Source organism: Megalopta genalis, chromosome 8, assembly GCF_051020955.1.
Source record: "Megalopta genalis isolate 19385.01 chromosome 8, iyMegGena1_principal, whole genome shotgun sequence".
NCBI lineage: Eukaryota > Metazoa > Arthropoda > Insecta > Hymenoptera > Halictidae > Megalopta > Megalopta genalis.
The window spans coordinates 6,451,178-6,478,015 of NC_135020.1; the positions used below are offsets into that span (position 1 = coordinate 6,451,178).

General features: G+C 34.8%; 1 protein-coding gene and 2 long non-coding RNA genes across 3 annotated transcripts in view; 2 read left to right on the plus strand and 1 right to left on the minus strand.

Annotated features, from left to right (window-relative positions):
* pip (heparan sulfate 2-O-sulfotransferase pipe) overlaps positions 1 to 26,838 on the plus strand; it is a 97,555-nt gene that overhangs the window by 16,577 nt on the left and 54,140 nt on the right. The window contains exon 2 of the mRNA XM_033478452.2: positions 7,172 to 7,320. Within this exon, the coding sequence (XP_033334343.1) occupies positions 7,172 to 7,320 (149 nt within the window). The remainder of the gene's footprint in view (positions 1 to 7,171; positions 7,321 to 26,838) is intronic.
* Positions 6,585 to 8,650, minus strand: LOC117225130 (uncharacterized). Its single transcript, XR_004491431.2, has 2 exons — positions 8,504 to 8,650; positions 6,585 to 7,369 (listed from the first exon to the last, which is right to left on the minus strand). It is a non-coding gene; the product is annotated as an uncharacterized LOC117225130 (long non-coding RNA).
* LOC143259904 (uncharacterized) lies at positions 9,023 to 10,811 on the plus strand. Its single transcript, XR_013033950.1, has 2 exons — positions 9,023 to 9,148; positions 9,771 to 10,811. It is a non-coding gene; the product is annotated as an uncharacterized LOC143259904 (long non-coding RNA).

A 26,838-nucleotide genomic window follows, 5' to 3' on the forward strand; every position in this document is an offset into this window, starting at 1 on the left:
ACTTCGTTTGGCTGTATAACGCTACATTTTTATAGTCAAGGACAGTGCTGGAAAGTTAAGTTTGCTCTCGGGATGTCGGCATTATAAAAATGGTGATTAATATGTAAATACCTATTAACGACCTCCGAGTAACGGTCAAGATGGCTATTGAAGACGAATATTTTTTGTCATCGCCGGATACACATACTTGAACCCCATATAAATTCTTTACGGCCGCTACTTTATATTCGCTACTTCAGCGGTAGCGGAAATTGTTTTGACATCTTGAACACAGTCGGAGATAAAAGTAAGTGGTCTAATAGCAACAGTTGAAACTATTAATATAAAATTATATCGAGAAATTAATAGAAATAGTAATGCGTAGAAAATGTGAAGGTAATGTAAACTAAATAAATAAATGAAACGGTAAGATAAACTATACGAATTACGTAATATATGTTTATAATTATTTAATATGTATTGATATAATTATTTTTAAATTTATATAAATTCGTATCGTCTTATCGTGTTTCCGATACTGCGAAGTAAAAATGATTGCAATTTGTTAATTCAATCACAAACTAACAATAAGTTAATTGATTTCGATTACAAGATAACAATATAATATGTATAATAATTAAAATTTAGGTATCAATTGTAATAATATGCTAATATTATATTTCTATCGATCCTTATTGAAGACCAATTCTACGTACAGTGGAACCTCGATTAGAACATGTTCGCGAAGAACAATTACTTAGTTACAGTGCCAAATTTCATCTTTGTTTACTTTTACATATGAGTGGCCCCAGATTGAGCTAAATACACGTGAAACGAATTTGAACAATAGAGAATTTTTATATCAGAGAATAATATTATATTAGAATGTTAGAGGGGATAATCGTGGGTTTCTACTGTACTTTTGACCCTGGCTGTAAGACAGGTACTGTGTACTTAGGAAGTGTTGAAAACGGTAGCAAATTGAAGAATCATAGTGATTCGCATATTTTCATTGCGCAACTTCTGAACGGGAATAATAACAGATTACGGGAACTCTGATCGAAAAAAGGATCTATTCCTCGAGACCCGGTTTCGATGCATTGCAGGTGCAACATAAGAAATCGTTTACGGAAATTTCCGGTTTTTATGCTCACTATTTCACGCAACGGTCATCGTACGGTAGACGAATGTCACGGCGACAACACTGTTACGCATATCAACGCTCGAGAATTCTGAAAAATACTGTAAACACCACCAAGAAATAATTATGCTGGAAACAATAATACTGTTGGCATTTACAGCAACCAATTCTTCGCATCCTGAACCATTTCCTATATGCTGCGTTTTCATCTCACAATCTTAACACATTAAAGGCGGGGGATCTTGACGAAAGTATGCTAGGTAACGCGGCGACCGCCCCGCCTCGTTTTTCGTCCTAGAGCGGGCGATATTTTGTGTAATCATAAAAAAATTTAGACTTAAAAAAATTTATTTAAACTCTTAAAACTAAAAGAAATATTAAAAAAGAACTAAACACTAATTACAAAGAATGTTTTAAAGTACATATTTATGAGAAGTCGAGATAAATCGTAGTACTACGACTCCCGCCTTTAATGTGTTAATAACTAAATGTCGGCTTTTACATAATTTATTATTTAATACTAAAGTATGACACGTGTGGCTCTGATTTGAATCTGGTACGGGCGTTGTTTAACACATTTTGATAGTTTAGTAACAACCACAGATTAGTATATGCATAGTCTATTACACGGGAGGACATTTTTTTTCGATTCGAAATGTGACAACGTTCTATGGCAATTGACAAAGTTGCATAATTTAACCCGAGAAAGATAACCTACGTCGCAGAGGCGCCTGCGAAGACTGTTGATTTTTGTTAATTTTTCATAGAGGTCTAGTGATTTAAGTTTAAAATTACTTAAAATATAAAAAAATATAATATAAATGCATTTTATTTTTACAATAATGCCAAACCTTTAAAATGACTAGATTAACTTAAATAAATATCCATTGTTAGTATAAAATTGACGCCTTAGAAAAGCATGCGCCTCTGAAGCGTATGGTTATCTTTTACGTACGTTGTCATATGGTTATCTTTCTAGGGTTAAATTTGATGAGGCGGAGCGAGCGGAATATCTCCCTTGCCCTTCTACCGAAATGACAGACCTATTTTGAGCAACATACATAAGTACGTAGTTCGCAACAGCTAATGTTTGTAAACACTATCTCGAACGGAGGCAACTGCGATAGAAGAATTAGACGACACTAAATCCTTTGCAAAGATGTACAAACTTTAAAGTCGATTTTCTCGAAAACAGAGCCCTATAACATTAACACGTTGACTGCCACGCGTATTTACAACAAAATCTCCTACAGGCCACCCGTGCCGCTATAGGAAGCGTGCGCTGTTAATTCATATCTGTTTCTGTTCCTGCATGAACAGTTGGAATCTTTGCCGAGTACCGAATGGTATAACTTAAAATCTCTGCCCTTATTTTTTTCAATAATGAAAAGAGATCGGATTGCCCGGAAGGAGAAGCATAAATAAAATTACATCGTCAGATTCTGATTTGGATACTGATAAATATAATCTTAGTGATAATGAATGTTATGAAGATACTATTGACGAGATTTTACGAGAATTGGTCATGGAAGAAGAAAGAAATGTTGATGATACTGAGGAAGCTACAGTTCAAATAAAAGATACGAAATGGACCGATCAGAGGCACGAGCATATCTGAAAAAACAAACAACTTTTTGTCCAAGCTGTCCTGATCAACCTCAACTTTGCAGAGAATGTTTTAATGTTATACACTGCGAATAATTTTTTTAATAAACCATTTTTATAAGAATTCGATAGTTTCATTACCTCCTGTAGAATATTTGTCGAAATATTTTCGGAAATCCTTTGTAAGTAGTCAAATCAGCGTCACCCGAATTACGGGTGACGTGGCCTGATGAGAATTTTTGCTGTCACCCGAATACGGGTGACGCGGTAGTCAACGTGTTAAATTAGTAAAGCACATATAACGAGAAAATGAAACACTACGCATAAACTAAATGACGCAAGGGGAATCGGTCACCCATTCCATCTAGCCTCTCCCAATGTGTTTTGATTCCAGACTTTTGATTATTACTGGCTATGTTAAGCGATTAGCTGGGGCGACCAACCGATTTCCTTTGCTCTTCGTGTCGATTAGCTTGTGGATCTTCTCGTTTACCACAGAAACGGGTTTCGGGAGATTATAGAAAAGTGGGGACTACTGGTATGCAAGGTTAGACGGTGTGAGCGGAATAGACCCGTTGCCCTTCTGCCGAAACGACAGACCTATTCTGAGCAATGGACAGTACATAGTTCGCAACAGTTAATGTTTGCAGAGACTATCTCGGACGGAGGCAACTGCGGTAGAAGAATTAGACGACACTAAATCCTTTACAAAGATGTACAAACTTTAAAGTCGATTCTCTCGAAAACAGAGTCCTGGATAAAAAACTGTTATACCAGATTTTTTTCTTATTTTTTCACGTAAGATCTACATAAGTGCTTGGTTGTACTACAAATTCCGGCATATCCTGTATATTCTACGAGACGTCATGTTTAGTAACAATAAAATTTTATTTTTAATCTGCTTAGTTAATCCCTTGACATACAAATAAATCGGAATTTGATGCGTCCGAAAAATACTATTTAATTTGGCCCAACTGAACAGTTACGTACAAGCTGATAAAAAGAATGTTTTATTTAAAAATTTGGATTACTGATTTGTGGATGCAACTTTGTTATTGATATTGTCAAAAAGGTGGGAGGCATCTCGAGCATTGTAAACAAACCAGAGTCGACGCACGAGTGAAGCAACTGAGTAATCTAATAATATACTGCACGGCGTCCGCCGAAAACAGCTCTTGACGAGCTAGACTCGTCAAAGTCTACAGTGGTACATGAAATGAATGACGACCCCAACTCGTCATTGTATGCCAAGAGATTAATCAAATTATTGTTACGGCAACTTTTCCAAATCAAGTCGCTGTAATGTGAAACTGCCCTGTTGTGAACAACTCCTTAAAGAATAATAGAAGATAGGGGTTGCCACGGAGGAGTGTTACCAACGGACAGTCGAAGAGTCGAGATCGGACCGTCGAACGATCAACATCCCACTTCTGAAGGATCTGAATTGTATTTGTATCGAATTGTGTTATAATTAATATACTTTATTGTAAATAAAATGCCGCGACGCGAGAGAAATGGTGTAATTCGCAACGATATTATAGCATCGAATTTGCGCGGTATTTGCGTCATGTCGGTACTCGCAGATGATTGTCTAGCTTGTATTCTTCTTTCTCCAGGCCATGTATTCAGATAAATCTTAATTGCTCGTCCCATAAAGTCATAAACCGCGTAACACGCGAAGAGGAACGCGCAATCTTCTGTACTGACAGTACTGCCAGCATTGTCAGCGCTGCAATGTATTGTCGGGATTGCCACTACTTCCAGCACTATGTCGTTTCGTAGTGAGTTTGCATCTCTTGGAGTCGAGATCCACTCGTCCTTTCGTCGCCTGTGGGACCTCACTTCCTTGCGATGAAACGAGGTCGCGCGTGAAGCTCCTTTGCAAACAGGACGATCGGTTATGAGACGCGTCGCACTGCCATGCCCTGTTTCTTCTCACGTTGACAACCCACATGACAGTCGACTTGTGACCGTGACACTTTAGTTTCGAAAATAGAAACGTACTGTTCTCACGGGAGTCTGTTTCAGCGGCTGCTCATGCACATTAACGCTAGAACTGACGAGTAGATTAAGATGGCACGTTACCAGTTTTCTCTAAGAACGATGAAACTGAAGATCTGTCATATCTTCCGATGTAGAAAAGTATTAAAGAGAAGGTGCAAAATATTGTTTACATAAAATTTATCAGGCATATGCAAAAATTTAATTTCGGCTTAACGATTTTATTTTTAACAATTGAGCGATGGAGAAAATCGTTCAAAATGAAAGAAAATATTTCGAAATGAATCAATTCATTATTAATTTATAATACATTTATCGTGTATAAATAAACGGAAATTGGAGAAAAGAATAAAACTGCGGTATAGGCTTAACAATTTCTTACAGATAACCTAAATGCAAAAATCTTTGGATGTCGTATGTGGTTTCTTTTGTATTACATATTTTATCATTCTTTAATTTGTAGCAAATGATAGTCCGAAAATTAATTCAAATAATACAAAGAAAATTATTAATTGAAGGAATGATTCTACGAGAAAATTGAAAAATATTCCTGTATTTTTTAAGAACTGTCACAAAATGTTTATTTTGTATTTCAGGTTCCATTACTTTGTTTTATCATGTATTTGCATGTTTGTTATGCGAATGTAAAAAATGCATTTGTTGATATTTGAATTGATTTTTATATTGTAGTATGTATATAAATAATCAGTCTATTGAACGACTGCCGCAGAATTATTCTTACATTTCCCATAGAAGCCTCAGGTTATAAAATACAATAGAAGGAGGAAAAGTTTTATAATTGAATTTCCTGCTTACGAAGTTAAAAACCCACCTTCTCAATATACAATGCATAAGAAAAAGTAGAAAATGAGGAGGCATTGTCTGCAATGAAATCTCGTTAGCCACAATCGTTAAACATTAAAATCTTCAATGTTGCTGGAAGTACGTGACTTCAGAAGTAGTTGCACAACGGTAACCGATGAAAATGATAACTCTATAGAAACAAGTAACTTGCCATGACAGAGAGATTAGGAATACAGATTGGAAAATTGGACGGACGGTTTCTGCAACTCACTTAACATTCAAGCAACTCGAACATGCGGAGAGAATACGAGTAATCATCAAATAAGATAGACATGTGACTGAGATAGAGATGCTATTTTCGTTATTAGCTATTCAATAGAAACTTTTATTATGTACACAACCGTTGGATGTTCTTTGGTGTATCGCTTTTACGAATTTTTGTATTTAACAATGAATTGATTTGCAATGTTATACAGAAAAGTAAAATAAAGAAGTTGTCTTCTGTAGAAGACAATGTAGTTTCTGTTTTTTGAAATATAGAATTTATTTTCAAATGTAAAGAGTTGTTGGAGAGATAACATATTGGAAGATAACAGACGTTCCACATTTTACCATTTGTGGTTACTTTAAACGTACACAGTTCGGTTACATAAACTTCAAAATATTATGATTTATTGTTTGGGACGGAATATTTTGAGATACATATGTGTACGTGTATTACATTCCATTTTAATATGTGTCTCGTACACCTGTTTTTGTTTTACGCAGTATACATATTTTTACCGAATTAAGTACCTTGTCCACAGTTAATTATTTTTATATGGTCTTTTAAAAACATTTTATATATTTAATTTCATACTGTTTCTAATATGGTAGAAAGAAAAAGCATAATAAAAAATATTTGCATTGGACTGTACCTTAGTTCTTCTTGGCGAAAAACAATTTTCGACACTAGCTGAAAAAATAATTTTCACAAAATTTTAGATCTCTCTCTCTCTCTCTCTCTCTCTCTCTCTCTCTCTCTCTCGATCTGACAATGGAAATCCTTGCTTCATAGAATTTGCAATTTTTTTATTTTTAAAACTTCTTATTTTTTGCTATAGTACATTCTAAATATACATGTTTATACATTGTTGAAGTTCTTTTTTCATGCTCTATAACTCTATGGAAAGAAATATTTATAATTATATTAGACAATAATTAAGGTTCAAGAAAAAAAATTTTTCTTGAATTTTTCTCTTCATTACATTTACTGCCAAAGAAAATATATTTTCCAAAGGTAAATTCCAGGATCATGATTCTTTTTCCTAACTTTAACCATATATTTTCTCTTTCTACAATCATCATGAAGTGATTGGTAATAAATCTAGAATGAGTATCGTTCTGATAATACGCATTGCGTTATAAACAGTGTTCAATCATGATGATTGTAGAGAGAGAGAAAATATATGGTTAAAGTTAGGAAAAAGAATCATGATCCTGGAATTTACCTTCGGAAAATATATTTTCTTTGGCAGTAAATGTAATGACAAAGAAAAATTTTTATTCTAAATTACGTTATACGTTTATAATTACGTTATAAACGTATTCTAATAGAATTATTATTATGGGAACATGTTTAATGCCAGATTTATTTTCCAGGACTATCGAGCTAATCGCTTTGATTGCGATTTCGAGCACACTGTTCCTTTTTCTGCACACACGAGAGCTACACTCTCGTTTACGGAAAATGGAAGTCCGTCTCCAGCCCAGCGAAGATGAGATGCCGTCGGCGAATCAACTCTCGTTCGGTGAGTTTTACGCTTATATCCTCCCACTCAGTATAATTCCCATATTTTCCTATGCAACAAAAGGCCTCGCATGTTATTCTGCCAAAGATGTCAAGGCCTGTTCGTGGGAGAGATTTGAAATCAACTTCTCACTACCTTGTTACTGGATAATTTTACACGAATTTATTACGTTCAACAATCATTTCATCACAATTTTGGGGTGAAATATATATTATACATTATATTATACACTAGACATTAGGGACTATTATGTGAAAGGTTATATTATTTCAACAATATTACAATATATTATTGTTACATGCTGCGTCACTAATTCTATTCGCGCAATATAATTACTTTTCGCGTAACATAATTATTTTTCTCGTAACTATTACTTTTATTAGCTGATTATAATTACTATTATTTATTATTCGTGTTATTGTTAGTATTACTTCCATATTTACATTCTCATTACTTTTCGCGTAACATAATTATTTTTCTCGTAACTATTACTTTTATTAGCTGATTATAATTACTATTATTTATTATTCGTGTTATTGTTAGTATTACTTCCATATTTACCATTCTCATCACATCGTCAAGCCATGTCTTTTAACGAAAAATACTGACCAATGAGAGACGAGCTCGCCTAATGATAGCCAATCAGCGCAACTCGGCTTCGACTGCTCGTTGGCTCGGCCGTCTTGCGCCAGCTGAGCTCGCCTCCCATTAGTCAGTTTTTTTTCGTTAATAACTCGTAAATCATTCAGGAATCACCCCCTTCCGGATGTTAACATAATATGGAACACCCTGTAATATTTATTACTAGACCGCGAATCTTCTTGTAAAATAAAAATTTCCTACATCATTTGCAACAAACAGGAGTTAAATAATATTCTATTTCCTCTTTTAATAGTTCAAAAATAATGTAACGATATTGTTAAATTCTTTTGATATCTTTGTTGTTCTTTATTTCACTGATTCATGTTTGTCATAAATACATAAATTCTATAGTCTACTCATCACTTTTCTGTACATCGAACATATTTCTTTTTTAAACTGTTTCAGAGAAGTGTTGTTTCAAGTTGTAGCTTTCTCTAGTTCATTATTTTTCAAGGTTATACGTGTTCACAAGACTGCACCGAGTTTTAACAATTTAATAGCTTCTACACACAACTATTATAGAGAAAATAGTGAAACTTACCAAAGAATTTGAATGTCTTATGAGTTTACGAATTGCTTGTCGAACGACAACTTTCCTATTCGGGAAACAGACAACCATGGTCCATGACAAATCACGTGATGCATTGCTTCGATAGGAATTCCTCGATATCCAGCGAATTCATCGATGCGAGATCCCACGAGAGCTGTCGCTAGTCATCCTTGTTGCTCTAACGTAGATACTTGCCACATTGTGAAGTTCGATGCGCATGGTATTTTGCGCACATATCATTCTTACTTCCCGCTGCTGTGTTTATCCGAAACGTGGCAAGCTGTTTTAACACGTTGAGCGCGGCGTCAGACCTCTGGGACTGACAATGGACTTTTCGTACGGGCAGCGTCAGTCCTCTTGATCTGACAGTGGACTTTTCATTTGGGCGACATCAGTTCCCAGCGACTGTCGGCGAACTTTTCGTTTGCACTGCATCGGCGCATGGGAACGGTAGTATCAAGGTTATGTCGGCCTGCCGCCTCAACGGAAAACCCAGCAGAGTCGCCTTCGCGCTTAACGTGTAACGTGTCTCCATGATGTGATCCGCAAAACCTGGCAATCTTTGGCGAGAAGAAGAACACTGTTTCATGCGTCCTTCTAAGTGATAGTCCTGATGGCTGATAGTCGTGTTTGCAAGTAAGAATTTTATCAGTAGAATTTTATAATCAGCACGAAGTTATAATTTAAATGATGAATCCCAAGTTTTTATTCTTATACTTTCCTATAGTACAATCAGTACAAAGTTATAATTTGAATATATCACGAATTCAACGTTTTTATTCATATACTTTCCTGGCAAAAATAAAAGTCCTTTTATTTGTTGATCGACGTACATGATTACGCGCATTTCTAGATTTTGAAAGTACAGTGGTGGACAAAATAATATGACACTCGACATTATTTGTTTAAATTTGAATGCAGGAAATATCTTAAGTCTTTGCGTTATACAGCAAGAAAGTTTTCGAAAAAAATCATTAAAATGAAAACAAGACTGTGAAAGAAAATTGCTGTTTATTTTGAAGAAACGTAGTATAAAACAGTAAATTAATATGTTGTTACATGTCCTTTTACTTGCATTACATTTAGATATCGTTTTAGTATAGCTTTAAATAAGTTTTTTATTTGTTTCCTTTTGTATATAAGTCACTCTAATTACGTTTGATATTTTACTTGAAGACCTAGAGCACTTTGCGCTGCGCAAAAAGTGATACAAATGGATGTTATGGCTAATTATGTTGTATCCCGCGTTCCTAATTAGACCTTGGATGCCAAATCTTGCTGAAACACATAGGAACGGGTTTGCTGGCCTTGAACTGGCGATAATCTGAAGGAGCTAGGCCCGACAAACAGGCCGCACGAGGAGAAGTTCCCAGTCTAAGAAATATATGACTTCCGTGGTTGTTTTTGCCGAACGTGACCATGCGTTATCGTATGGGACTATCATCTTACGTGGTTTCAGAATTTTTTCGAATTCGTGCATACGAGTAAAAATCGTTTGTTGAGTTATATCAAGTTGTTTGGTTAGTTTCTCTCATATTTGGCACGGATTTTCTTATGTCAGTTGCATCGATCCTTAGACTTACTGTCAGCTGTGACAGCTTCTCTTAATAAGTTGACTGTTAATCTGAAATATCCCGAAAAATCAAAGCAATCTAATTAATGGCGCCGAAATTGCGCAATTAAAGTTTATTCTCTTAAATCTTACTTTATCAACTTAAATCTTAAATTTCGTTAACAAATTGACTCTTAAAAAGTTGACGCGAAAAATCAAAGCAATCTAGTTAGTGGCACCGAAATTGCGCAATTAAAGTTTATTCTTTTAAATCTTACTTTAGCAATTTAAATCTTAAATTTTGTTAACCCTTTACGCTATTACAACGAATGGGACTCGTGATGAAGATTTCATCGAAACGAAGTCTAATTCTTCTATTATTAAAATGCAAACATACACAAATACGTTCTATTAGAAAAATTATAAAAAACGAAAAAGTGCGAATCGACGTAACCGTGGAAGAAATTGTAGTATAAGGTCCAAGTGAAAAATAATTTTTAAAGGTAAATCGTGTCGTGTAAAACAAATTTTTCACGTAAATATAATAGTATTTTATCAATTGAAGTGAAAAAAGATTACTATATTCGATATCCTACTTATCAAATAAGCTTCGTTTAATTATATGATGTTTTTTATGTTGAAATATTTAGACATAAAATAAAATCGTAACGAATAAATTGTAAGGATCATAAATAAATTTGTTAAACGCTTATGGATCTTAATTTGACAATAAACTTCTGAAAATTACATTATTTTTTATTTCAGTTTATATATATATATCTAGTTTATATAGTTATATATATATATATATATATATATATAGAGAGAGAGAGAGAGAGAGGGGGGGGTCCCAAACTATATAAGATATAGAACAAATGAATGTTGAATTATTTGACTGAAAATTAGTGTTCCACCTTCTGTAACGTGAGATTTTCAAAGGTTAACTTTAATTGCAATGATTCAAAGTGTAGTGTGGGCAGCAGGAGAAAATTGCGTAGCTAATATTTACCAATTTGCGCACGAGTCTCCCTTTTACTTTGATTTAAACCGGAAACTTTTTAAATGTACTATGTATAAGTGTAGACGAACACGCTTTCGCGCGAGCATGTCCTAGGTTCTCCAATGGAGACCAGACTTCCCGGTTGAAGAAGGTCAAGGTGTGAGAGTGAACGTACTAAGTACACACTGGCTGTCGAGAGGAGCATGCATTTTCGTGTCTGCTCTGCGCACGTATATGTGTATCATTAGATTATTATCATTTCTGCGGGGAGCATTTCGTAACGGGATCACAGTATGCGTTTGTCTCGGATACGCTAATTAGTTATTTCGAATCAACTGTGGATCCTTTTGACAATCGGATTGATCTGTCGCAACGTCTTTTTGCACAAATCCACACGTGACCGATTTTTCAAACGAATTTTCAACCAGACCTGGGCAAATTTTATTTGGAATGCCAACAAGAAATAACTGTTTGAAATAATTCATTGAAAATCATCATTTTCAATGCTGTTATTTGAAGATGATAATAAATGAAAATAATTCATTTAAACTAATAGCAATGCCGAATAATAAATTGTTTCCTTATCTTTTATTTCAAATGACGAGGGAAATAATCCTCATAATAATATGCAACAAAACTCGTGATTTCATTATTAATGAAAAATGTTTATTATTTAAATGTCTATTATTTATCAGTTCCCTAGTTCTTGTTACACTTTACAAAATGATAGTTTTTAATTGAACGGACAGTTCAAAAGTTAATCTACTTTGAAATAGACGAGTTAGTTTCTTTATTATTCGTAAGGGGGGTGCAAAACTATAATCATCTTATTATATACATGATTCTGTGATAGATGTTTATTACATTATGATACAGTAACTTTTGCGGTAAATTAGCTGGCTATCGATCGTAAGGAATTCGATCAGACCAGATCGAATCGATAGATTATTTAAATCTCTTTCCTGCGAAGAAATTGCTAGTAGAGATTCTAACAGAGATAACTAAAATCAAATTTGTTGATAACCATCATTTTGAGATATACTGCGCGTAACAAGGGATATAATAACGATGGGTAAAAAGACTGAACAGATATTCTATCGTAATACCTATTCGCATACATCATATAGCTTCAGGTTAAACTTGGTAATAATTGAATATTTCCAGTGATCTCCAATTACGATAAGAACTACCAACTTATTTGTATAATTGGAAATGTTCTCTACGTTCGTTCTAACGAACCAGATCTTCAGTTCGCGAAGATAAGTGATAATTGGATGTATACGATGAAAATATGATAATGTATCCCCGTTTTAACCGACCCCCAAAGAGAATTTCCATACATATTATAATTTAATTAAATTATTCACAACTCATTTATTGAAATTTATGTCAACAGAATAAGAACTTAATCAGACTGCTAAGAAGTTCAGTCGGTAGCCCTAATTAATTAAACTTACTATTTCACATATATTTCTGGGCTGCAAAGTTTATGCATTTATGAGTTACAAGAAGAATAAGTGAATGAATAAGTTGCAGAAGAATAAGTTATAACATGTTTTAAACAGCTTATTATCATGGTAATGAAGTTCTTGATACAAAGAATTTTTCTGTTAGAAAAATATGTCGCCTAATTATTATTTAATTATTTAAATTATTTATATAATGGTCGCAAAAATGTCTAATATACTTGTTTCGCAAATTCAATATTTTTGTAGAATTTACGATGCCCCTTAAAAATACAATAATCGAACACGATTACTATCTACTACGAATTTATCATTTAATAGGTCCGTGGTGCGTTGTTCTGTGTACAATCAGATTATATTATTTAATGCTATAATATATTTAATTACAATTTATATTTTTAACAATCAATTAATCTTTCTGAATATTTACTTAAAGTGTCGGCGATACTGAAGTTACTGCAAATAAAAGTTATACTATACCAAGAAGCACATAACTTTGCAAAAGAGAATGTTTTCTTTCAAATTGACTAAAATTTAAATTATTCGGTTTAAAAACCTACTCGCGGTCGATCACCCAGTTCTAGGTCGTGTCGCCTGAGTCGGTGTAAGAACGCTGGCGCGACGATAGTTTTTGTCACGGTGTCGAGCTCAGCTTGATGCCTCGAGCTTGATGCAGGTGAACGATCCGCAATAATATAAACAAAACGGTCGCCTGTTTCTATCATCGCGATGTACTGTCCGTTGCTCAGAAGAAGTCCGCTGAGGAAAGTGTAGGACCAATTCCCGCTAACCCACCCATTCTGACGCCCTAGTAGAAGTTAGGTTAAACGCGTTTCCCTTATTGACAGAAATGATCCCTCCTATCAGCCCCAACTTCCACGAAATGAGGGACCTGAGCCCGGCCGAATAAAAACAAATAACGTGTCCTGATTTCCGTCACCGTCTCGTTCCCCCGTGGTCGCCATTTTCGGCTAGGAGCACATCAGACACGTGTCCTGTGCTTTGTGTGGATGTGTGCGTGTGTATTATTTATGCGACCACGGGCGAGCGAGACGCGCGACGGGAGTCAGGAGCAGTAGAACAATGGAGACAAGCATTAACATCAGATTCTTCCGATGAACACATGATTATTTGTAATTACTAATTACTCATTAGCATCTTGATTAACTTTTCATTGCATTATGCAGCAAACGTGCTGTACTATAGACATATTTTTTATATTTATGTTGTATCATATGATTTTTTTAAACGGTTTTCATACACGTCTTAAATATGTGTCCAATATTTGAGCCGTTTATTTTGAAAGTGGCATAAGTCACTTTGTTTTTAAGTCGATATGTTTAAGGGTTTGCGTTTTAACACGTTTCAAAATATGGATGCTAACTTTCGAGAAGATTTACTTGTATTTGTTATCTCAGGATACTGATATTTTTCTCAATATAAATAATTTCGTATAAAGATAAAAAATTACCACTTTTCATTACGGTAAAGTGACTTAAGCCACTTTCAAAATAAATAGTTTAGAAAAATGACTAACATATATTAATTTTGTCCGACGTATTTTACTGAAGTGATGTTTTGAAAGGACAGTGATTTACTAAAATTGTTGAATAAATTACATATATAATAACAATTTATACCATGAACATATTTAATATAAAGATTTGATTTAAGTATTTTTTATTTTAGTATTCATAAAATATTCATTTAATAATATGTATATTATATATAATAATATTATATTATATACAATAATAATATATATATTATATATAATAATATTATAATATATACAATAATAATATTATATATTATATATTATATATTCATTTAATAATAATATATATTCATTTCATTTTGAAACATAAGTATAAGTAATTTATATGAAAATACATCAGTTCAATTTAATTTTCATCATTAATAGGATTGATTAAGTCCTCGGAAATCTCGTGTTTTGTTTCAAATTTTTAAAACAACTGTGATATATTGGGGGCAAAGCAAGTCCATCATGTCTTCGTATTTTGCTGAAGAAACAGGACGAGATCCAGCGTATAACATAATATAATATATAATATATAATACATATATTATATAATATAATTTACAAAACTGCACTATTCTTTCGCACTTATAAAAATAAGTCCAGTGATCACAACTTTTTAAAAAATACTGAAAATAATTCAAAACAATACTTCACACACACTTATCACACGTTTCTATTTCTTTTACACTAAGCCCCGCGATTAATTTCCTGAGTACAGCGACTTATGCGACTTTCAAAATAAACACGTTTGTTATACCGTTAATTAGCAAAACTTCTCTCGAACAAATCTCAATAGTTCTCAACTTATTGATTGCAAATTTTTAAAAAATGAAAAGATACCGTTCAATTGTAATTAGTGTTACCATTAACTCGATTTTTTTGAAAAAGTGACTTATGCCACTTTCAAAATAAACGGCTCATTTATGAAGTACAACTGAAAATAATCATGTTTTGCTCGTGCAGTATTATTCTCATGTTCTACTCTCAGTAACCTTGCAATGTATTATTCGAGTATAGGAATTTTATGGATGACTTACGCCAACGTTAACGTTCAACGCTAAGAATCTGAAGGTAATATCGGGAAACGAGAAAATGAAACACTACGCATGAACTAAATGACGCAATGGGCGGGGAGAATCGGTCGCCCGTTCTACCTAGCTTCTTCCAATTTTTTTTTTATTCCCGACTTAGGTGGATTAAGTGGAGCGAGCGACCGATCTTCTTGCTCCTTGCGTCGATTAGCTTCTTGATCTTCTTGTTTACCAATAGAAGTGGATTTCGGGAGATTATAAAAGAGAGATCAGGCGGAGCGAGTGGAATCTGAGCAAGGTACTCGTCGCCTGGGCCATCCTTCCAATAATCCCAATATCAGATCTGTTGCCTGTTTTCTATTGTCTCCCGTGCAGCATCGTTCGTTAGGGCATTGCCCTCGTTCACTGTAACGAACGTTCGGGGTGCTATCTAGTCCTTTCAATATTAAAAAATCCCACTCCTTTTCCTTTCCTACTTGATGGCTCATGACGGTATAAATAGGCCCTCAAATCGCGGCCGCCATCGTTACGCTTATAATAATCTCTGCACACCGTTACGCTTGTAATAATCTCTGCGCTTGCATCTAGTTACGCTTGTAATAATCTGCACACGGTTACGCTTGTAATTCCACCTGCGCTTGCAGCTGCTGTCACACTTTTATTCAAACACGCGAAGTTATTAGATTCATAACAGTACGAGATCACTTGATCACTTTCATTCGCGTCATTATTTATCCATCTTCGGGGTGTTCCATCTGTTACATTTCGTTTGTATTCTTTCCGTATTTATTTAAATATACTTTGTTATTTCGTTATTCATACAGTCCACTCTATCACTCTTTATCGATTCTTTTCATAGCTCGAGTTCCTCAACACACTTCCCTACGAAAGACTAAAATAACCAAAGACGACTAACGTGGAAAATGTTTTAATTCGAATATTAAAACGAGCTCTATATTAACACATTAAAGGCGGGAGTCGTAGTACTACGATTTATCTCGACTTCTCATAAATATGTACTTTAAAACATTTTTTGTAATTAGTGTTTAGTTCTTTTAGTTTTAAGAGTTTAAATAAACTTTTTTAGGTCTAAATTTTTTATGATTACACAAAATATCGCCCGCTCTAGGACAAAAAACTAACGGGGCGGTCGCCGCGTTACCTAGCATACTTTCGTCAAGATCCCCCGCCTTTAATGTGTTAACACTTTTTGTAGAAAATTGCGAACAATACCATTGAGAGCAAAAGAAAACACAGTTGACTTTCTTGTGAGCACCAAGCCTCCACCCACATAAATACTATTAACCCTAATTTGGCTCGACTGAACAATTATGTGCAAGCTGCGAAAGAGAATGTTTTATTTTGAAATTTGGTTTACTGATTTGTGGATGCAACTTTGTTGTTAGTACTGTCGAGAAGGTGGGAGGGAGGGGCATCTCGATCATCGTAAACAAACGAGAATCGACGCACGGGTGAAGCAACTGAGTAATCTAATAATATACTGCACAGCATCCGCCAAAAACAGCTCTTGACGAGCTAGACTCGTCAGTCTACAGTGGCACATGAAATGAATGACAAACCTAACTCGTCATTGTATGTTAAGGGGTTAATAAAAACATCGAATTTGCGAGGTATTTGCTAGCTTGTATTCTGGGGGTTAACATCAAATTATGTGCCTATCGAAAAAGTTATTCAACTGTTAGCTACAGTATCTTGCGATGTTACTAAGAATTACGCAGGAATTCGAAGTGATTTATTTAAATAGGACATCCTATACATATGTATTGGGTTGGCAATTAAGTAATTGCCGATTTGTTCAATGAAATAAAAAATTTTTTTACTTAGAATGAAGTTTAATCTGTAATGTGTATTTTCCATTTTGTTCGATGACCTTTTGCCATCTCTCTGACAACTTGAAAATTCCACGCTCGTAGAAAGTCTGATCCTTTTCGGCCAAAATCTGAGTTAAGTGAGATTTTACAGCGTCATTATGATGAAAAGTTTTACCACGAAGGGAGTTGTCCAGGGATCGAAATAAGTGGTAATCCAATGGCGCGAGATCAGGGCTATATGGTGGGTGTAACATCAATTCCCAACCAATATCCATCAATTTTTGCCGAGTGGACAAAGACGTGTGCGGCCTAGCATTGTTCTGCTGGAAAATGACACCTTTACGATTGACCAATTCTGGTCGCTTTTCCTTGACCGCTGCATTCGATTTGTCCAGTTGCTAACATTCACGGATAATAAAAAATAACATAATAATAATAATAATAATAATAATTTTATAATATAACATTTACGGATATCATACAAATGGGAGTGAGAGACATCTATAACTGAAATCGGCAATTACTTAGTTGCCAACCCAATATATCAGGTTATGTGTATGGGTGAATAGGATTTTTATCCACATAGAGAGAATAAATTACTAGGGAATCAGATGGAGAATTTTAGCGTGGCCTCAGGAACCATAGTTGCGGCGCGACAGTAAATTGTTAAACATTTTTATTGCACGCCCGGGCCTGCCTCGAAGGAATGTTGCATGTGTCGCTATGCTCCGAGAGTCCGTATCTCTTGACCTCGATCCTGATGTTCCACTTATTGTCAATGAAAGAAGCATTCCGCTTTGCCATTGGTCCAGAGCGCATGACTCTCATTAAGTGCAATCTGAAAAATGGGACGACATCGATAGTCATTACGATTCATTTTGTTTCACACTAGAACTACATAGATGTAGATAGATGATTAATTGAATGATTTTTTGGAAATATACCTTAATTATCTCAACGATCCCATAGGTATGTTGTGTTAAACCTTTGGAGTGTACATTTATGGCTTGTCATAATTTATGTGCTTGTTAAATAAAATGAATCCAAATCTTTGTAACAACAATTCTATGACGGTAGTATTATAACATTAGGTTCACGGAGCATAATTCTGTTTTACTTGATAAAAATAACGAAGATATATTTGTGAAGATCCTTAACGATTTTTATCATAACATTTGCCTAAAGAAATTTATTGAATTTTCTATAAATGCACGTTTCAGTCTCGATGATCTTAAATTAAAAAATTTAGAATCCGTCATTTTGACAAGTACGTAAACCTAGTGTTAACTGTGATTTTTGTCCTTTTTCTTTCATAAGATGTAAAAGAACAAAAAATTAACGAAGTTTCACAGGAATGTTTACAAATTAAACTCGACAATTATTTTTCTCTCATTTATATATTAACATATACTAAAAAATACATAGACTAATTATAAATATTAATGTCAACGCCTATAGAGATTCAATTAAATAAATTTAAATTTTGTAAAAGATCTAATAACTATCATATCGTAACTAACAACTTATACGAAGTCGTAAAGGTACTTGAGAGCACCATTGTTCTCTGTGTTCTGTGTATCTATTACTACAATAAATACATTTAGCTCATAGCATAGTAAAGTTATTTTATAGTATACAGCATACAGCGTAGACTTGAATGCGTGTTTATCAGATTTTTCTTTCACAGTTATTGAAATCACGCTCGTGACCTTAATATATTGTGGTTATCAATTCTCACCAATTTTACATTTTCTTAGCCTATTTTATTTCTTCACTTAAAATTATTACAATAATAAAAACTGAATATTACAGAGAGACCTATAGTTGAATTTACGATCTGCCTCATTGAAAAACCGGGGATAAGACGAGATAAAATTAGAATACAATTACTCGTATAGAATAATTGTATTTCACGGTATATTATTATTTCATATGACTATTCTGACTGTTTTGTCTAGAACAATGTAAGCTTATGCCTTTCGATTCGCCAATTAAAGCAACATGCTATTAGGCTCGCTTTCATTTCCAGTCAGAACAATCGACGTCATTCATAAGTGTCAGGAAACCATGAACAAATACACGGTTTGTGGAAAACATTTCCGTGTATCACAATGGCGAATTCTCACCAATTATCCATGCCTTGATTATAATCGATGATACACGATGATCAGACTTCATATTACGCACTAGTGGCTTCCAAACTTTTCCAAGATATGATCCAATTTTTGGACGATAATCCTCAGCGCAATCCAAAAATCTACGTCCTAAAAAACAAACAAAATTACGTTTACTTTCTTTATTTTACTGGTGTGATACTTTACTCGTTTAACACATTGACTGCCAACCACGACTTATCTCGTGGTAGATGCTCGTCAGGACGCGTCTCTTAAAGGTTCGTTACTAACAAAAAAGAGGAATATTTTTTCTCATTATTATTTATTTAAAAAAGTAGAGATGTTGGCGTCTAAAACAGATTTTTTCAATGTAGGCTTGGCATTATGTGAATACAAAATCAAATGTTTGTTTTACTTTGTATACAAACATGTATATTTATTTAGCATATAATATTATTAATTTCTATTCAGTTTTTAATGTTTTCCATGCGATCTAGACATTCTTGTCATGAACGTATAAAATCCACAGTTTATTTATGAACTGCAAACAAAGATAGCGAGGTGGCACTTTTCTTCGACTGTTTGACGGATGATGGTATTTAGTATCATAAATCCTATCTTGTTAATCTTTGTTTTATTATTTCGTTATGACATCTGTAACCATGAGTATAGACTACCTACAGAGGAAAGCGCACCGTGAATGCACACTTCGCATTAACCCCTTGACATACCATTTTCTTCGCAGTTACTGCGATTAGAAATTTTTCGATTGCAATAATCTCTTAGAAGGGAAAGAAAATTGATGCTTATTGTATGCTTAAATTGATTTGAATGCTTAAATATTGATGACAAGAGATTAGAATTTTATTCCAATTTATAATCCAACACACACACACACACACACACACACAGAGAGAGAGAGAGAGAGAGAGAGAGAGAGAGAGAGAGAGAGAGAGAGAGAGAATAGCATCTATACTCAATGAGTTATTACTAGAAATTTTCATGACGAGTTGGACTCATAAAAATACGGCAAGGGATTAATGGAGTGAAATATGTGAACAGATATAGTAGTATAAGTGAAATGAAATTATACTGAATTTAAACGTTCTTTGGAGCGCTTTTTTTCTTTGATAGCTGGTGCTTGTATCCGACAGATGTTTCGCGCATGTAACAGCGAAATGATTAAATGAATCGTTTTCATTTTACCAAGCTTTTAAAAGTGAAATTCTCGTCATAATTGAAAGTCTCGCGATTTTTTTCAGACCGATCTTCCGAATATCGCGGGAACTTCAAACAGCTTTTAGCGGCTTCTAACCGTTTCCCATGAATGTGAATTCGCGTGCCGCGTAACGCGATTTCCACTTCCTTCGAGATGAATACCAATGCCGTCAGACCAGTTTGGAAAACGTTTCCTACACCGTGGGAACCGATGTCCCGACAATTGCATAACTTTACATTAAATTTTAATCTATCCACTCGATCGTAATCTGGAACAAGCGAAACAGGTTTAGTTAAACAGAGCATTTTTAAATCGCTTCGCCACTACCTGTCAAAAAGTATTCGATCGAACCAATCACACATTTATTATTAGAACTATTCCAGTAACCGATTCTTTATTATTTTTATCTCTTTTGGAATCAAATTGTAGCGCCAAAACCACCAACATTTTCATAATACTTAAATTAAATGAACATTAACCCTTTGCACTCGAGTGGCGACTCTGAGGCGCCACTAAAAATTGACATACTATTTTTCATAATCATTGCAAGAGTATCAGATTCGTTTATATTTAAAAAAAACTGTTAAAATTGCATTATACTATCTATAGGCTCAGTTTCATATGCATAAATAACAATAAATTATATAAAATAGAAATACTATAGACCAGAAAACATGTTTTGGATTTCGAATTCAAATAGTTTCGAGAGCAAAGGGTGACTGATATTAACCTAGATTTACGGAACCTGTCAAAATGACGGGTCACTAATTATTTAATTTACGATTATTCATATCGTGAAGATAAATTTATGAGTTATTTATTCAATTTATTTATTCAATTTATACTATGTTACTTACGGCAAATGTTACAATAACACTTGTTAAAAATTAGAATAAATGTCTTATTGTTACTTTTATATACTAATATGAAAGAGCTGTTTTTTGTGCTCCTTGAATCTAGTGTTAAAGAAATGTTGAGTGCTGTTTTTAAATCCTTTTCGTTGTTCAAGTTCATATTTAACGACTGAAAGTAAGACAACAAACATTATAATAAATGCGAACGTACGCGCGGTGGTGAGACTTTCACTGTCCGATACTAGGGGACAGTGAATCCAAGTGAATCCAAAGTAATATTCTTCTGGAAAGCAGTCCACCGTGAACAAAAAAGCAAAAGGTAAACGGAAAAAGTACTTACCAGTATTTAGGATAATACGATGTCTTTTGTTCGCAAAAATTTAATAGGTACTACACACTTTACTTTATTCGATGCGCTGATTACAATTCGATCGCCAATAAACGGCTGATTTAACTGCCTGTGAACACGCGATAGAAGCGAGCGAGTGCCGCACATAATTTTGATTATCCTCTTCCATGTTTTAATGGTCGAATCGACTTGTGTTCGTTTATATCTCTTGTTTTAAAGCTAATGCCAGATACCAGGTGCCATTCGGTAAATGTGCAAATGAGATTGCAAACACATTAGAGATTTCACAAAAAATCATTGGATTCCGCATAAATTGCCGGGAAAGAGTTTGTTCGACCGCATTACAATGGCATTCCCGTGGAGAAATGCGCCTCGTTACAGAACACAAGAAACATTATGTTAGTCGATTCAAAATGCTTCTTGATAATTTCGAAAAATCTCGCAAATCTCTGCGTTACTTTTAGCGTTGCAAATGGGGCTCTCCTCGTAATGGTTAGAGAGGCAATGAAAATTCGCAGGCCATACGTCACGGGCGTGAAATCCGCTGGTCGAGATGCGGCGACGAGACGTTCACCGACGAGAAAAAGGAAATCACGGACGCTCTCTAGTTAAGAAAATAGGAGAGCCTGGTGAATTAACCTGTCGGTGCTGGTAGTAGTCGCGAAGTGAAAGGAAACGTGTTTGGGTGGATGAAGAAGCTGGTGAAAAATAAACGAAATGAAATATTTCAGCTGGAAGGAGAAATGGATTAATCGTTTGCAGCAAATAAGCGATGCCTTCAATGGAAATGAAAGTTCGATCCTGTCGTTTCACTGCCGTGGCGAGTGAAGATCGTCGAACGTTTCGGGGTGAAAGGAAGCACTGACAATGTGGAAAAAGAGGAACTCGTCTCTCTTCTTTCAGGAAAAGCTGTTATTCACGGATTAATATTTACGTAGCAACACGTTCTCGCGTTTCAGTTCAGACTGTAATGACAGTCGTTGCATTCAACTAACGCCGTTTCAATTATATATATTGTCGAATAAGCGTTCAATGAAATGGATACTGCAGCTCTAAAGCATTGGTCGTAATCACCGAATCGGAGCTACGAGCGAAAATATGATTCCTCCGACTGTAATTTTGCGTCTTTCGCTCATTTCTGGTTAAGTTATTTAGTTATTATTGAGCAAATTCTTGCTTCAACTATTTCTCGATTAGTTTCCAGTGTGAACTCGACACAACGACTTTGCTGCCTTGAGAAACAGCATTTTCACCATCGAATCAGGACTATACGCGAAAATGTCTGTTTTCTTTTATTTATTACTATAATTTGTGTATTATAAATAGCTAATTAATATTACTTGTCCAATTATTACTAGATAAATTTCATCAAAAACCGTTCAAAGATCTCATCCATGATCTATCAAATTATTTGGATGAATATAATATACCACAAGTACCTTTTAAATTATTATTAAAAAGAAAATTATCGTGCTTCTCTTAGGCACAGTTCAGTCATTAATAAACCTGTTAATAGACTTTCGGCAAATAAGCGATAAACTTATAGTTAAATTATCACTGACCGTTTTCAGATACTTCCAATTTGGGAAGCGTACAAAGACTTTTGCGATCGACTGTACATCTGCACTGCTTTATTTTGACATGACCAGTCTTATCTTCTATTAGCGATATATTCCAAGTCAATATGCAATTGGAATGCGAATCTCTTAATTACAACAGGACAATAAGGAAGTCGTTGATTTTAACTACACATCTGCAAGTTGATGACGTTTTATACAATAATTAAATACGAGATGAACCATTCATTAATTAACGTATGCAATGGAGACTGTATAAAGAGTTGTTCAACGATTTAAATTAAGAAATGCCTTCTAAACTAATAATTTTCCGATATACATACATGGATTAGTACTTCTTGCAGAAGAAAATGCATCTGCAACGACTTAAGAAAACAGAGTTGAATTTTTATTATGGGTTATAATTACAGCGTAGAGTACGATGATTATATTAGAACCGCAGTAACACGTTTAAGCATTTGTGGCACATACGTGCATATTTGTAAAATACAGGGAACGATTAGTAAGAATCAGTAATCTTTTTATTCTACTTAAATGATTGAAAATCATTGATGAAAGTTGACCAAGGAAAATTTTCCTTAATTATAATCTTTATAAGATAACACAGAAAAATATGAATTCACATAGAAAAAATGCAATCTTGTAATGTCACGTGAAACTCTATTTATGTTCGATCTTCGTACGTGAAAGCAATGTAGCAGGGATACAAATCATGACTCAAGAAATCGGTATACGTCTTCATATCTTCGTAGATACTTTCTAGCATATAATCAAATTCAAAGAAATCGAGGTAACTTTCAAAGAAAACTAACCTGTATTTCCCCTGCGTTGCATCGATTCGCCTACTTCCCTATTGGTAGCCATAATCTGGAAGGAAGAGATTTTCAAATGTTTAAATTTGAATCGCATTGGAACAATTAAAATAAGAAAAAATTACAAACGCGTCGTTAAGTGACATATTATCGAAGTTTTTGATTTTTACATTTGATCTATCGTTCGTCTACTAATAAAATTTTTAATTACTATACTGTATTAACCCCTTGACATACCATTTTCTTCGCAGTTACCGCGATTCGAAGTTTTTCGATTGCAATAATTTCTTAGAAGGGAAATAAAATTGATGCTTATTGCGTGCCTAAATTTACTTGAATGCGTAAATATTGATGACAAGAGATTAGAATTTTATTCCAATTTTAAAAGACAGAATAGCATCTATACTCAATAAGTTATTACTAGAAATTTTCATGACGAGCCGGATTCGTGGAAGTATGGCAAGGGGTTAATAAGAATCTACTGTCCATTAATCAGAAGACGTCCGCTGAGAAAAGTGTCGGACCGATCAACACCAACCCATCCATTCTAACGCCCTCGCCGAAGTAGGTTAAACGCGTTTCCCTTATTGACAGAAATGATCCCTTCCTATCAGCCCCAACTTCCACGAAACGAGGGACTCGAGTCCGGCCGAATAAAAACAAACAACGCCTCCTGACTACCGTCTTCGTCTGGCACCCCTGTGGTCACCATTTTCGGCTAGGAGCACATCGGACGCGTGACCTGTGCTTTGAGTGGATGTGTGCGTGTGTATTATTTACGCGACCACGGCGAACGAGCACGCGACGGGAATCAGGAAGCGTAGAACAATCAAGACGAAGTGAAACAGACGCAACAAATACAAGATGCAAGAGCGTTGACTTACCTCTAAAGCATTAACTTCAGCTTCTTCTGATGAACATGTGATTATTTGTAATTACTAATTACTAATTACTAATTATTAATTATTAATTACTAATTACTGATTACTGATTACTGATTACTGATTACTGATTACTGATTACTGATTACTGATTACTGATTACTGATTACTGATTACTGATTACTGATTACTGATTACTGATTACTGATTACTGATTACTGATTACTGATTACTGATTACTGATTACTGATTACTGATTACTGATTACTAATTATTAATTACTAATTAGCATCTTTATTACTGATTACTGATTACTGATTACTGATTACTAATTATTAATTACTAATTAGTATCTTGATTAACATTTCATTGGTTTATGCAGATTATGTACTGTACATATATTTTTTATATTTGTGTTGTATTATATGATATCTTACCCTTTCGTCAACGTATAATGTTAAGAACGCGAAGGTGATACAGTAAATTCTCCCTAAAAGGCCCGGAGCTCGGAATTAAATACAGTAATCGCCAGACACTCAGACACGGTGCTTCGAGGCTCGCGGCTCGTTTTTATAAAAACTCGGGGCTATCGGCAAAAAAGGCAGCGACCAGGATGCCGATGTACATTAATATAAATACATTCTGTTTTTTTTTGCCACGATTCGAAGGTAATTCGGAGGACATATGCTAAGATTCCAAGGTAATTCGGAGAACACGTGCCACGATTCGAAGGCAATTCGGAGGTTCCGGAGGCTCCGCGGTTTTTCTTACCTGATTCACATCTAAACAGACCATTTTGTGTTGTCCTCCAGGAATTCGCGACGCTTGCCGCATCACATGCTTAACCGACTCCGTCAACTTTAGCATCGACATAGCAATCAATCACACAGGCGTAGGACTAGCACAGGGCAATTGACAGCAACCCGAAATTTGGCATTTTCGGGAGAAACTACTATATCGGGAAACGAGAAAATTAAACATCACGCATAAACTAAATGAGCTCCAATTTTTTTTTTATTCCAGACTTTTGATTATTATTGGCTAAGTTACGCGTTGAACAAGAGACGCAATTAGGTGGAACGGACGACCGAAACCCCCTTGCCCTTCTGTCGAAACGACGGACTTCCTCTGAGCAAGGAACAGTAAACAATCTTTTTCTACATGATGGTACCAAATAAAACTTCTTGATAATGTTCCTGGGGACGACTTGTTATTAATTATAAAATCATCACCGGTTTATTAATTATAAAATTACAACCATAATGTGTTAAATAATCTATAAGTTTACACAACGTGATTTAAGTGTTAAATGTTTCTATGTTCGAACAAGCACTTTCTCTGCTTGCTTTGATCACAAATGCATAATCTGCAGTTTAACTTCTTGACGTATCATTTTCCTCACTGTTACAATGCTTAATACTTTTTCAATTCTAACAATTTATTAGAATTAAATGAGAATTTATATTTATTCTGTGCCTAGATTTACTTGAATCCTTAAATATCGATGAACAGGGAACAGAATTTTATACAAACATTTTTTACATACGTATTGAACAGATTATTACTAGACATTTCTAAAGAAGCCAGACTCGTCAATGAGTTAGCAACAATATTTTCAAGAAATTCGGATGCCACGATGTTTGAATTCCCATGAACGTCTTTCGCCATCTAATGGGACGAGCGGGGAATAAATAAAAGACGAGGAAAGAGGAGTATAGCCGAGTCAAGTTCTCACGTACACGATGGATCGAAGAAGATTAACTATATGCTTTCCACTTCTCGGCGAAGTTACGTTCGCACCTTTGGTAGTTCGCGATCCTATCGTCGCGCCACAACTCGTAATACGTCCGCGCGGAATGTGCACTGAGGTCTTTTCATGGCCAGGATTGAGATCGAGGATGTGCCACGGTGTTCCGTTCTCGATCGCGTCGGCGAACGCGGAAATTGTCTGCTGTTCGCAGTAACAATCACTGTTTCCCCGCTGTTCAGGCTTCTAGTGATCATGGCACTTCTCTATCACGATTTCACCATACAAGGCAGTCCGGAAATTAATTACAAATATCCTTGGGCCTATATGTGGTGACAACGACAAACAA